The sequence below is a fragment of the Mya arenaria genome, chromosome 9 (genome assembly GCF_026914265.1).
Source record: "Mya arenaria isolate MELC-2E11 chromosome 9, ASM2691426v1".
In the NCBI taxonomy this organism is placed as follows: Eukaryota; Metazoa; Mollusca; class Bivalvia; order Myida; family Myidae; genus Mya; species Mya arenaria.
In genome coordinates, this window is record NC_069130.1 from 52,800,752 (window position 1) to 52,815,217 (window position 14,466).

General features: G+C 33.5%; 1 protein-coding gene across 1 annotated transcript; it reads left to right on the forward strand.

Moving 5' to 3' along the window:
• Positions 1-6,442: 6,442 nt before the first annotated feature.
• On the forward strand, positions 6,443-13,902 carry LOC128245592 (cholecystokinin receptor type A-like). Its single transcript, XM_052963797.1, has 3 exons — positions 6,443-6,580; positions 11,123-12,058; positions 13,477-13,902. Exons 2-3 carry the CDS (start codon positions 11,231-11,233, stop codon positions 13,900-13,902), a joined length of 1,254 nt encoding a protein of 417 aa, XP_052819757.1. The 5' UTR covers positions 6,443-6,580; positions 11,123-11,230.
• The last annotated feature ends 564 nt before the right edge of the window (positions 13,903-14,466 follow it).

Sequence of the window (14,466 nt, forward strand, 5' to 3'; positions counted from 1 at the left end):
TTAAAAGAGATATTGGTCAATAATTAGAAGGGTCCGAAGGATGTCCCTTTTTAAACACAGCACAAACATTTGAACATTTCCAATTTGTAGGAACAATACAAGAACAGAGTGAAGCGTTAAATAAATCACATAAAGGTTGACTAAGTGCTGTACAAGCTTCTCGCAAAACACGATTATCAATGCCATCGGGTCCAGATGCTTTTCCAATTGATAGACTACGCAGAACATCTTTTACCTCTGAAGGCATGATAACAATTAAATCAAGTTTTCTATCATTGAAAGCTAAATCAACCCGAGGTAATACATGTGATGAGTCGTCAACATAAGTCTGAAGAACGAAATAATCATTTAGAATGTCAGCCTTGCCTTTATTGTCTGCAACACACTCATCATTAAGCGGGTTAATGAGCGGGGGGATTTCCCGTGATGTCTGCGGAGAGATAAATGATTTAAGGGTCTTCCACCAATCTTTCGAAGTGAGTTGATCAGATTTAAGTTTCGAAGCAAGTGAATCAAAATATTTCAATTTTGAGCTCCGGATTAGAGAGACGACTTCATTTCTCAAGCCACGAAATCTGGCCCAGTGCATTGGATTATTAGTGAGTTTGACCCTTTTATAAGCGCGTTTCCGCTGTCGTATTTTTAGTTTAATATCTGCATTTATCCAGGGAGGTTCAAAGGGATGGATATATATTTCTTTATTAGGAATACACTCCTGAGCATGATCAACAACAGTCTTAGTAAGAGAAGATGTGAAACAATCAATGCTTGGACTACGAACTAATGACCAATCAGTATCTGAAAGCCTTTGACAAAGTTGAATATAATTCCCATTGTCATATTTCCATATACGACGACGAATAGTCTTTTTGATTGGTTTTTGGAATTTAAATATACCAAAAATAGGACAGTGGAAGCGAGTGTTTTGCTCAAGAAATGGCTCACCAACGCCGCTATGGACTAAGTCGTTGGAATTCGAAACAAATAAAAGATCGATAATCGACGAAGTATTTTCTGTGAAGTGAGTTGGATCTTTGATACATTGTTCGATGGCAAACTGTTGCGATAAAGACAGTATTTTCCTCCCTGATTTTTCAACTAGGGTGTTGAGGTTAAAATCACCTGTAATTATAACATCATCAACACCACTTTCTCTTGCTAGACCAATAGAATCTTCAATGAGGTTATAGTAATTATTATCAGAATTAGGTGGACGATAGAAAACACCAACTAATACTCGTTTATTGGTGTGAAATTTTAGTTCAAGCCACAGACATTCAAGATAATTTAATTCCAAATCACTTCGTCGTTTAAAGCTTATACCTTCTTTAACGTAAGCAGCAACTCCACCATAACAATTATCGCTGCGATCACGACGAATTGGATTAGAAAATCCAGGAATAAAAATTTGACCATCTAAAGTTGCATCCCCTAACCAAGTTTCGGAAAAAGTAAGAATATCGAAAGAGCGAAGTTCAGATGTCAATATATCTAATTTTGGTAGTAAACTCTGGACATTATAATGAACAAGCGAAAGGTAATTAGGACAAGACAAGAAGTTTGACAAGTTATTTGAAAAGTCAAAATGAGAACTACTGACAGATGAGTCTTGACTTGAAGTAGAACCTGGGTTTGGGTGAACATCACCAGACAATAAAAGAAATATAGATAACCAAGTGAATAGTACAGTGGAAAACAATACACTTAAGCAGTGACTTGTAAATTCAGAATTAGATTGGAAAGCTACACGTGCTGCGTGACGTAATGCCGAACAATGATTCAGTTTTATATCGTGGTGCTGACGTGCTAGAAAACCTAAATTTGATGTGACCTTAGAATTAAGGCACAAAGCATAAATGCCACCTGTATCGTTTACTAAGCCAAGTAAAAACACCAAATAAACAAAACATTTGAAATGGCCGATGTACTTATATTTTTGAAGCGCGTACACGTTCATGTGGGCTTTCATGAGATTAACCAACCAATAAAATATACAATAACATAATCAGTGTCATACAGCTACTTCTATGTTTAGGCCAAACAGTGACACGAGGATGTGAATTATCCAGATACCAACCACCATAGACAGAAAGAAAGAACTTGAAAAGGGGACAAAAAAGATAGGTAAATGTAACCATATGTTGATAGTTTTAGGAGGATATAAGATATATCATGCGTAGTACCATTAAGGAAATACTTATTGATTTAAGTCAAAACAAAAATAATATTATTTAACTGATGATTACAGTACTATTGGACACATAAGAGTCTCTTTGAAAATGTAGACTGTATAATTGTTAGTGCAGTAGCTATACCAAGAAAGATATTTTAAACATGTAATTATTTGTTCATCTAAGAAAAATTATAGCACAACTAAGTTTATCGAAGCTATTTAACGTAGGTAAGTAGTTTCTTCATTGGACCATGCTTAAGAAATGAACATATATTGCATACATTGTATAAGAACAGGTAATACATAGTTTGGTCAAAATGTAAAATGTATTAGTCGTATAAGTGATTTAATTTCAAACCATATGCATATTTTGCAGTAATTAACAATCAAAATCTTAAGATTTTAGAATTAGCACTCCAGTCATAATGCTTATCTTAACGAATGAATATCTAGTTTGAGCTTTTTAGAACTAAGGTAAGGATAATAGATTATCTATCTTAAATAGCTATTGTGTCCGTATGCTGAAACACCTTAACAAAACGAAAGGGAAGGTGTTTCAATTGGAAAACACGTATTAGGTAGCACTGGTAGATTTAGTAAGATGAATAATATGTATTCAACAAATAAATCTAAATAGTGGTAGAAATAAAATATCGATGTGAGTATATACATAACACATTGTATTACGGTAATACTTAGTCAAATAGCTATTACTAATTATTAGTCAATGTTAGAAATACCTTTACTAAACTAAATATTAAAGGTATATTGATTGACCACAGTATTGGAATAACAAGCAAAACTATTCTCCATGATTAAAACTGCTACAGTAATACTATTAGATTTTAAAAAAGGAAAATAAAACGTCCAAGTAATTATGAAGGTTTAACAGCCGTAAGTTGGTTAAACATTCAAAGTATAACATATATAATTAAAATAAATCAAACAATTGAATTCCATCTATATAGTCATAAGAAATAACTGCCAAATAGTTATTAGATTTTACCCGAAATGCCAAAAATCTTTTTATTATCAAAACAAAATTTAAAAGTAAGGGACATAATAAGGCAATTCATGTGATCAATGCTGGTAGTACAATTTTGAAGATAATCACTGTTCGATACATTAACACATGTTTATACTTATAACGATAGGTTAATGTGTTGTCGTTTAAACTTTAAAATAATCTCCTTTTAATTTAGTGAATTGGTTTTGACCACTTACATATTTTTAAGAGACGAATATCAAATTTTGATAACTAGGTCAATAGCACAAAGTGAAAAACAACATTAAATAGACTTTGTAACTAAAGACAAAACTTGATTGGAACAGAAGAAAAATAATAAGAAAACAAATATTGACTACCTTATTGCATTAATATATAAAGGTGACTTTTCAGAAACAATAACATAATTTAGCCTATCAGTCAAAATCGCTACAAATTGTTATGTTGGCATTCAATTATATGGTCGTTTTAGTACGCGCAACATCTAAACATTAACCTTTTATATTGTATACATAAATACTGTACAGTCATGTACAAACAGGTGAGAATAATAAGGTAGATTGAATAGGTAGGTCAAACAAATACAGGTATACTGCAACTATACTTCAGATGAAAAGTTAAGTCACACAGGTGCTGGCGACTTAGCAATGTCAGCATATGACTTGTACTGAGATAGATCGTCTATGCAGTCAATCCGTTTAGTGATGAAAGAACTGTTCTGTTTTACACGAACTAGTACTGTGCCATCAGACGACCATGCCCCTTCAATGCGACCGGCCTTTACCAAACTACGAGCGTGAAAGAGAAGATTTGAGCGTGGCCTCGTCAGGTCTTCGTTTACAAATACGCGATTGTGGCCAGCTTCTTTAAGCTTTGTTTTTCGCAGGTAGAATTTCTGCCTGGCGCGGTAGGTCGCAAACTTAACCAAGATGGAACGAGGAGGGGCATCATGGACAACCCTACCGGCTCTGTGAGATCGATCAATCTCTTCAATAGTGATATCGGCCCCAATATCCCGACAAAGTGCCATAACTATTTGGTCTGTACTTTCGCCAATTTCCTCGCGAAGGCCCGATATGCGAAGATTGTTTCGTCTGCTATATTGTTCACTAGCATCAGCTTTGCTTTCCAGGTTACTGATGCGCTGTTTCAATTTTGTGTTTTCATCAACAAGCTGATTAATCTTAGTGTTCAGGCCAGACATAACACCGGAAACGATTGAATTCACCATGGGCTCAATACTAGAAAGGAGTGAATCCTGCACTGCCTTTGTTATCATTGCAGTGATAGAAGGGTCTAGTTGCCCCAGCCATAGTATCGGTCATGTCGTCAATCGTATAAATATACTTGTCACTGGAATCACTCGTGTCACTACAAATACGATTTTTCTTAAGTTCTAAAAACTCTTCTGGCGATGATAGGACAGAAAAATCCCTCTTGGTGGACTTATTGGCATTTATTGGCGTAGACGTGGATATACTCATTTCAATCAAAGCGGAAAATTGCTAAGCATACTGTATGCTTCAATATTATTCAGGTTCACGCTTTTAATTATCCACAGTATACTCAATAAAATTTCGAGCGTAACTTCACCTAATAAGTCCTAGTTTTTGACCTGTTTATAAAAGTCAATACACAAGTATACAGGTATATAGGTACATGTAGATATACTGTCGTTACGAAGTTTAAAGTTTCTAAATCATTTCTAAATCATTTCAATAGTGACTTTTCAAACGCATAGGTATACTACAACTCACAGATAATCTCACATCCTCCCAAACGAACTAGAACATCATCAAAAAGTCATAATTTCCTAAGGCATTGTTATGAAGCGTCCGCCATTAAACACAACCGGAAGTAAAACTGAGTGCATCTTAAAACGCATCTTTAGACAGATTGCACATTTCTGAATAATGAGAATATCATACCAAGCCAATCACAACTAACACGTTATTGGGGAAAATAAAGTTCCTTCTAAGTAAGAGTAGGTATGCTGATTAACATTTTCTTTGCAAAAACAATCAAGATCATGCCAGTCATCTTTGTGTGGTTTTGTTTTGTTTTAACAATGTTAAACCTGGCAGAGCAATACTTTCTTATTAAGTACGTATTTTGGTGTCAAATATTTTAAATGACATGTGCTTTAACCTATTACTCGTTTATAGGTATAAATTAACTTTAATAATAATTTAGATATTTATGTGAAAAAAATACAGAAACTAGCTGAGAAGCCAAACGTTTAAACGCTTTGATGGTTTTCAAATGAAAGCTTAATACGAGGATATTCAGGATCCCGCTGCGGTCATGAAATTAAGTCATTCATCGTAAGCATTTGTTGAGAGCTAGGTCAAGACTCCTCAGATTCATATCCAGACATAAGAACCTTTTTATTTCATTATAATTGTAAACACATATTGCCCAAAATATATCCTATTGAATGTAGATGCTATAAATGGTATTTTTTTCTTGTATATAACGATAATGAAAAGTGTCCGCTGAATCGAATTTCAAGAACAAAATACATTAGGGAGAGAAAGTAAAGTGGCCTAAGGGGAGTTGTTAGCTCTGTTCGTGCTTTGTGAATTTGTTATTGTAGGGTGTTCTCATATCTGATCTGACTTAAAAGTGATGTAAAATGTTTGGCAGAATGCCTGTCTTCGATGTGAGGATATAAACAAGACCACAATAAAATGACCAATATGTTATAAACAGAATAACGAACATTGTTCAGAACATTTAGCTGAATAATCAATACTTTTTATAATAACCGCTTTTGTACGTAGCTTGTAGGTTATATACACTAACTATCTGATTCAAAAAGTTTGAAGCCATATCAAATCCGTGTTTATGTCCTTATTTCACGTGTTTCCTTGTTATGTACTTTATTCGTCAATCGAAATCAACCATTTTTTCAATTTGTCAAAATTAAAGAGTTATATCATCTTCAGTGCAAGTATCAAAACAATATATTATTTTAAAGACTTCTTTAATTATCATTAAATGATGTCAAAACTTACTATTAATGATTACTGCAATGGTCCTTTACTATGGAGCGAAAGTATGAATCGAACATTTCAAGACCTATCTTACACATCAGCACCAAATACCTCTAATACAGATTTCAGACAAATATTTGTGAACATTCGTGGCAGGCATAGGGCAGTGCTGTACTGTATTGGTTTCTCTTCATTCCAATAGCGAAACATTGCTGCATTTTCCAGATATTGAAAAACGGTTCCTCGGTGTGGCTGCGAATAAGCTGGCTGTCTTTCACTAGTGGTTGTCAGGAAGACGCTAAGGCAGTTACGTCTAGTGCTTCAACAATTGGATTTTATAACTGTGACATATATGCCGTCAACTTTAAAACGCTTTTGGATTTTCTCTTGGATTAATTGCTTACGGTAACAGAAAAAGCTCATGGTTTTTGTTCTTTTGTTAGAAAAGCAAAGCAACTCCGTAATATTTCGTGAGATGAAATAAAAACAAACCTACTTATTATGGCAAGTCTTTGCCAATATTAGGATGTATTAATTTTAGCTTGTTATAAAACATTTAAATATATACAATGTACTTGCATAATTTTTTACTCAATTTATATATGAAAATTACTGAAAGCAAAAAGTATCCAATCGCACCATAAAATATGTATTGGGCACTGAATAATGTGTTAAAAATATTAGAATAAAACTTTTATTTTTACAATGTTTTTATTCCTAAAAAAAAACACAATATATTAATCAATTATCAGAAAAGACAATTATGTTTAAAACGAAATCAATTCGATACAAATATAAGTTTTGCAGCGAAGCAGTCATACATTTATCAAACGCGATTAAATCAACACTTATGATAATATTCGTGCACTTGGTAATTTTTCAGGATCATCGTGTGTTGCAATTGGGATTTTATCTTTTTATTGTGTTTATTTAAGCAAATAATTATCTACAATTGTTTAAGCGTCTGTTTTGCTTAATCAATATTAAATTGACTGTTTTAAGCGAAAATAACAACTTTTGCAAACAACTGTTTGTTTTCTGTCAAAAATGTAATTGAATTTAAATGTCAGTAAGGAATACATTCTGTAACATAGTATCATCATGATCATTTAAATGGTTAAACCTTTGACCAGTACGTGTGATGCTATAATCATGTTTTATGCAACAGTTAGTTAAATTCCATAACCTTTTTCTAGTTCGTAATGTCAGTAAGGAATACATTCTTTAAACATAGTATCATCATGATCATTTAAATGAATAAACATTTCACCAGCACGTGCGATGCTATAGTCATGCTTTATACAACAGTTAGTTAATTTTCATAACCGTTTTCTATTTATAATAATTTAACGAAAAAGCATGACAACACAACACATACTTAATAACTGCATATCAACTGCAAAATGGGGCACACCTCATGCAGTAAGTTAGCATTTTATACATGTAAAAGCATATTAAATATTTGTGAACCAGCTAAACATTCAATAACCTGTTATATAAAAATTTTGATTTGAAAATACTTTCACAAAAAAGTAATTTAGTGAATTTCAAACGATACCAAAAAGCTTTCATAAACAAAACGGTTCGAGTCGTGCACCCCGATATGTGCAGGTAAGACTGGACCCACTACACCATAGATACAGATAATCGCAGACGGATTTATAAATTATATAAACAATTAAAAACAATTTGTAATTTTGCGAGAGTTTGTAAGTTTTAAAGCAAAAGTGTTTACATTCACCGCATTTGTGTAAGAAAGTGACTTTCGTTGACTTACTGTCGCCGATACAACTACAAGATTACGGCGCTTATCTTCCGAACTTGAGACGAACTTTCTACTTAAGTAACAAAATATTATTAAATACCCTGCAGTTCTGGCAAGAAAAAATGTTTTAAACGAAGTACGATTCCGCAAAGCACCTGTGTATTTTAAAGTTGTTTAAATACCTCCTTTTCTTAGACATTCACAATTTGAAAGCTTGAGGCGCAAGTGGTGACCAAAGGTTGTGTTTATTTATTTTCAATATTGTTTAATTTTCCTCCATGGAATTCAACAGTCAAAACAATAAAAGGTACACAGTTAAAACTATGAACGTCTCAATCGGCAAAAGCTTGTTTAGATGTATTTATTATAAATACTCTTTCATTGTTAAAAGGCGTTGTATATTCAAAAATCGCGTGTACGACAGCAACACGGGAATATAAATTATGTGAAATCTTCTGACGGACAGGAATTAAAGAATCACATCACACAATTGCATTGTTTATTCTGTACTTTTTCCAACCAAAAGTATTTTAAACCAGCACAATAATTGCAGACTTTAAAATAGTTTCGTTAGAGTGTAAATGACTGTTAAACAAAAAAAATGAATAGTAGTTGTCGGCGAGTAGTGGTTTTGAATTCAAATTGCGAATAGAAGCCGGCGACATATTAACAAAACATAACTCTACAGAAAAGAGTGACATATCTCAATATTGCATTAGATTATACAATATTGGTAATGCACACGAGAAATCGTTTACAGGTCTAGACATTTGACACTCATCTGGTTTCAGTTTAATGATTTTAGTAATAAAACTATCCTTTACATGCAACCATGTAAAGTCGTGTTCGTGAGTTTCAATTCATACTATAGAAACAAGTCTTATTTGGAATGTTTTAGGTTTTAGATATTGTTCAATTTGTTTACCGAAACCTTAACATTATGAGTGTTAACTACGTTATTATACGTTCTCATCTTATGAAGATGTTGTTACAATGTGGCAGGAACATCCAGTGACAAATTTGACATAATACCTATTCCAATGGCAACAATGAGTTATTTGAAATTAAGACAAAAACATAACGCGACCTAGAAGCTTTAGCCAGTAGTTATTTTTTGTCATTTACTGTTTAATATCTTGTTTATATGTTTACATAAAAAAGACGCTTGATTTTCCATCTGCCAAATTTTATGTAAAATTGCGACGATTTTAGAGGTGTTATTTTTTGTTAAGACAGTTTATAATTCTATTGCTCCCTGCTTACTTGAATAACAACAGATGCTTGTATAATTAGTGTTAATGAGTGTATATTTACGACAGCTAGTGGAAGAGGAGTCAGTTGTCGGTTTCAATGATGTAGCTTTTATTTATATTGAAATATGGAGCATTCAATTCATTTGAGAATTAGATTTAAGACAGGTATCAGGGGGATGTTTTTTGTTGTTTGAAGGCCTCGTTTAATCAGGGATTTATAACTGCGTTAAATGTCCCTTGGATGAAATCTGTTTTATGCTTGTAATTATGTGCATCCTTTGTATGATATAATCTGCAATTAACTTGCTGCTCAGATAATTTCAGCCGATAAGCCAAAACATGTTTCTTTGATTTTTGCTTTATAACTGGCATTCAAATGTCGGACAAAATGATGTTTGAAGCACAATAGTAAGAAGGTTTTCATTAGTTTCATATCAGAACGGTAGTCAGTTTTTGATTGTTTAGGGTAGCGTGCTGATAGTAAGATCTATTTACGTGTATGTATGTGTACTAGCTATTTAATGAACGCTTACCATGACAAATAGTACAGTGTATCCTTGAACATAACCATCATGGTTAACAATACGTTAGTGGAGGTAGATGGGCATAAAAAGTATGTTTACGGCTAGTGGCCTGCCTTAAAAGATTAGCGAAAGAAGATCTATTCTTACATACTCTTTACATTTTAATAACAAAGTGTTTAAAATATTCCTATATGGTGAGCTGTACCATCGAACAAGTGAATTGGCTTTAAATACAGAAAACGCTCGTTCGATACTAAATGACTTTTATAACATGTGAATCATCTCCAATTTCATAAAACAAGAACATATTTAAATTTGTGCAAAAAGCTACAGAAACAAGCTCAGTACCAAAAAGTTTGAACATAAACCCGATTAAGTGGCACTAGGCAAACGCCAAAGACATAGAACACAAAATCACAAACAAGATACATAGAAGAACAGCACAAAACTACACAAACAACACATTGCATAAATACTATACATATATATATAAAATAGGTATGTTAATCAAGAATTGTAAAGCTGAAATATCAATCTTAGTATTCATATTTAATATGGTTCCACATACTAGTGTAAATTAACAACAACGTAATTAATGTACAACCTTTATCAAACGAAGGTAAATTGTCATCAAATTTATCGAATCATTGCGCAATATCGAAATAAACAATAATGTTATAACGTTTTGTTTTGGTTAAACAACATTTTCTTTACACAAAATACTACGCGAATATGAATAATGTAAAACATGTTTCTTTAGATAAAGCAATTGTCAAGCAATGCTCGATAAGTAGTTGTACTACAGTAAGATGTATAATGTAGAGCACTAAATGGTTTGCAGCCTTAAAACATTGCTTAACTAGTTAAGACAGCGATCAAATGATGGCATTCGATTGAATTGTATTAAATAATTGATATAAGCTCGATAGTGAAGACACCTGAACGATGTAGTGATCATACTCGCGTTTCTTGAGAAAAAATATTTTAAGTAGGCCGATAAAACCCCCCACAAGAAAGTAACCTAACTGACAAACGCTTTTGTGAAAGGCGGACACCTTAACTAAATGAATTATATCTTACACAAATGGTTACAACGAAAAAAAGGTTTTAATTGGATATGCTGGGAAATATGTGAGAGGGAGGTGTACTGGGGAATGTTCAGGATATATATATTTCTGACAAAAGTATCCCTTTATATGTAATAAAATGATTTTAAAACATACCATTTCAGCACGTTTGAATGGCACTGTATACACAACACAAACTTCTTGCTTCTGTTAAATCAATTTCCTTTGTTGTTTATTCTTTGCCACATGAGAATTAAATTGTCAAATACGTGATCGATAACAAATTTCAAACTATTCCGTATTTTCAAGACATAACCGTCGTTTTCATTTATTTTTAGAGTCTGACAAGCACGATGTCTGCAATAATTCATAGCAATCACTGATGCAGACTACGGACACAAGAAAGGTGATATCTGACAGACGTTGTTAGTCTTTAAATCTCAATAATGGAAGATCCGGCAGTGGTTACCGTTATGATGATGCTATCCTTGTTTTCTATTTGCGGAACAATCGGAAATTCACTCGTTCTTTACATCTATTCACATAAGAAGGAAAAGTCTACAGCGGGCATTTTCATTATGAGCCTTGCAGGAACTGACCTTTTCACCTGTTTGTTCGTTATGCCGTTCACAGAGGCTGTCGTGTACCTGAATTACATGGTTCGATATGACGTTGCATGCAAGATTTATATGTTCTTTATCACATGCAATGTACCTTTCGCAGCTTTCATAATGGTTGCAATTGCAATTGACAGGTACTTTTGTATCTGCCATCCATTTCTACATGTGCTCAATATATTTCGTGCAAAAGTTATCGTGTCGTGCTTACTGCTGGTTGCATCTACATTTGGAGTCATCACATCTCTCTCATACGGTGTGTACACCTACAAGCTGATAGTGCCTGGTAATGAAGCCCGCACAAATGAAACTAAAGGTGTACAATATGGTCATAATGCAACATCTAATACCGCTGGCCATTATAAATGTACCACGTGCTCAAATGAACTGGAAATGGATGTATGGGACTATCATGTATTTAACAACAACAAAACAGAAAGGCAAGCAGGGTATGAACTTTCCTTTACAGGAATATGTGCTCCTAATTATATTCTTACTGGCCCAGAGTTTTTGAATTTTTATCAACGTGCGTACGCTGGGACATACCTTCTATCTTTTGCCGTCGTTTTCATCCTATATGGCCTAATATACCGGTCAATACACAAGCACCGAGCAAATAGAAGCAAGAGAAAACGTTCCAGTCTGTATCCGTCTGGTGTTACCAGTCTCCTTCCTCCAGGCGTAAGTTTGTTTACTATATGTTTCTTAATGCAGTTAGTGCTCTCAAAAGCTTGGAATCGGTAAGTTAAAGGGCTGAATCCGTCTTGCGCGACCAATTCGAATTTATATGGCTGTGTCCGAGTGATGAAAGTTAAAAACTCGGTGTATATCATTACTGAATAATTGTATTTTATTCTTGGTAAAATATTCTAAAATAAGCTATTTTGTCATGAAATCGGCCGTATTACTCCAAATCTAGTTTCATTGGGCGATGATTAAGTTCCCTCTGAAAGAATTTACCAGTGGAAGGGTTTTAAATGCAAACAAATGATCCTGGGTTTCATATTTGGCCCTTGTTAATGTTTGCAGGTTTTAATTTCATTTGGTTGCACATTGATAAATCTGTATCTGTATCTTCCTTTCGAGCGACGTATAGCCCTCTGTAAGAGAATGCGATATCATTATTTATTGTATTACAACATTCTCCAACCGATTGATGTTTGTCATAAAACCATGTTGGTGAATGGGAGGTACCCCATGTTCTCAATCTGTCAAAAATGTTAACCATTCTTAACTCTCTCCATCATAAATATGGTATACATATACAGTGTGCTAAAATATTTCCAAGCAAAAAGCGTTTCCAATCTTCAATATTATATCATGAAGCAAGGCAACGTTTCTAATGCCGCTGGTATGTTCCATAAATATTCGATATCAGGCTGCTGATTTTATGTTCTTGTTTGTCAAATATTTTCTTAATTCAACAAAATTTTAGGGAGTAAATACTATGCACACGTAACATTATAATTAAGTTGTTTTACGCACACATATCGTTGATTGTATTAAATGCATGAGAAATGACTGTAATTTTGCATGAAGGGATTGTTTCTTAAGATAGTGAGCTACTGGACCATACAACTGTGCGAGATCTTGTCATTCAATTCAAGTGCATATGCAAAACAGCTTGAAATGTGTTTTTAGACTTGTTTGCTGTAAGTAAAATTCGTGAGCAACTTATATCAATACAAACATCGATAATTAACTCAAGGTGACAATAAAGTTTGTAAAAACATCAACAGCGAATAAATTGGAATATGCTTGCTGCAATTTCAAAAATTGTTATATGCACAATAAATGCTTTGATAGCCATCGGGTAATTGTTGAAATTAAAGAACCTTCACTGAAGTGGAAATCTAATGTACAAGCCTGAAATGTTACTGCTGAACATAAGGTAAAGATTGTTGCCAAACTATGATACACCAATCCTGTCTTAATAAACGTCAATGGTGATAATTCAATGGCATTTCCATTTATATATGAGCTAATAAAAGATACGGAAAATAGCTTTCTTATGGATATAATATCACACAACAATATTTATAGTATGTAAACTATTAAATCTAATTTAAATTCAGGTTGATTTGAAAAACGCTGAAAAGCAGTTCACGGCGGTGACTCACGTAAATCCTCACAGTGGCCGTCGGAGCGATCCACGTCTTGAAAATGGAGATGGCGACGTTGACGTCGGAAAGCCTGTGGAGTTGCAGCCTATGAGACCAACGGCAAAAAATATCACACGATCAATTTCAATCAAGGAGAAAACGTTATTTGCCAATATTAGGACGGCTGTCATGTTGTGTGTTGTTACCGTTGTTTTTCTTGCTGCATTTCTGCCTGCTTGGCTTATGGGATTACAAGCGATAGGGTTCAACGCCGTGATTTTTTACATGTATTTTGTATATCATACTGCAAATCCTTTTATTTACGCATTCATGAACAAATCATTTAGAGACGACCTACGAAAGGTTCTCAAGTGCCAGAGTATACCAAGGGTTCGTTGAATATTCTTTAAAATTTTAAGCACTTTTCTTGTATATGTTTGTATTCGTATGATAAAAAAAAAACATTAAAAAAGGACCTTATGTAGAAGTGATATCCTTCTGTACAAAGCCATCAATTTTATCATTTACAGTATCAGTTTAAATATATGGTTTAAATCGAACGCAAACGAGTGTTACAGGTCAAAAACAATAATAACAGTTGTTTGGAAATGACAATCGGTTTCAAATTTAACTGATTTGTTTGAAAATGTTCATTGCTCATTTTAATTCTGAATGATAATATCACTCTAAAACACAAACTTTCAATACATGTATGTTATACTACAACTTATGAGTCGATTACATTGTTTCGACACAAAGGAACTCTATTTGTTCCTGTGCAAGAGAAAAATTTATTTTAATACATTGTCGTGATCATTTTTACTGTTGTTGTTTTTTTCATTGCATGCTTATAATTAATAAATTTATACCAAATCGCGCGATATTCATGTCATTTGATGTCACTCTGGAAACGACGTCATTTTTTTTTTCATTTCCTGTATGCTTTTTAGTTCGGTGTTCACG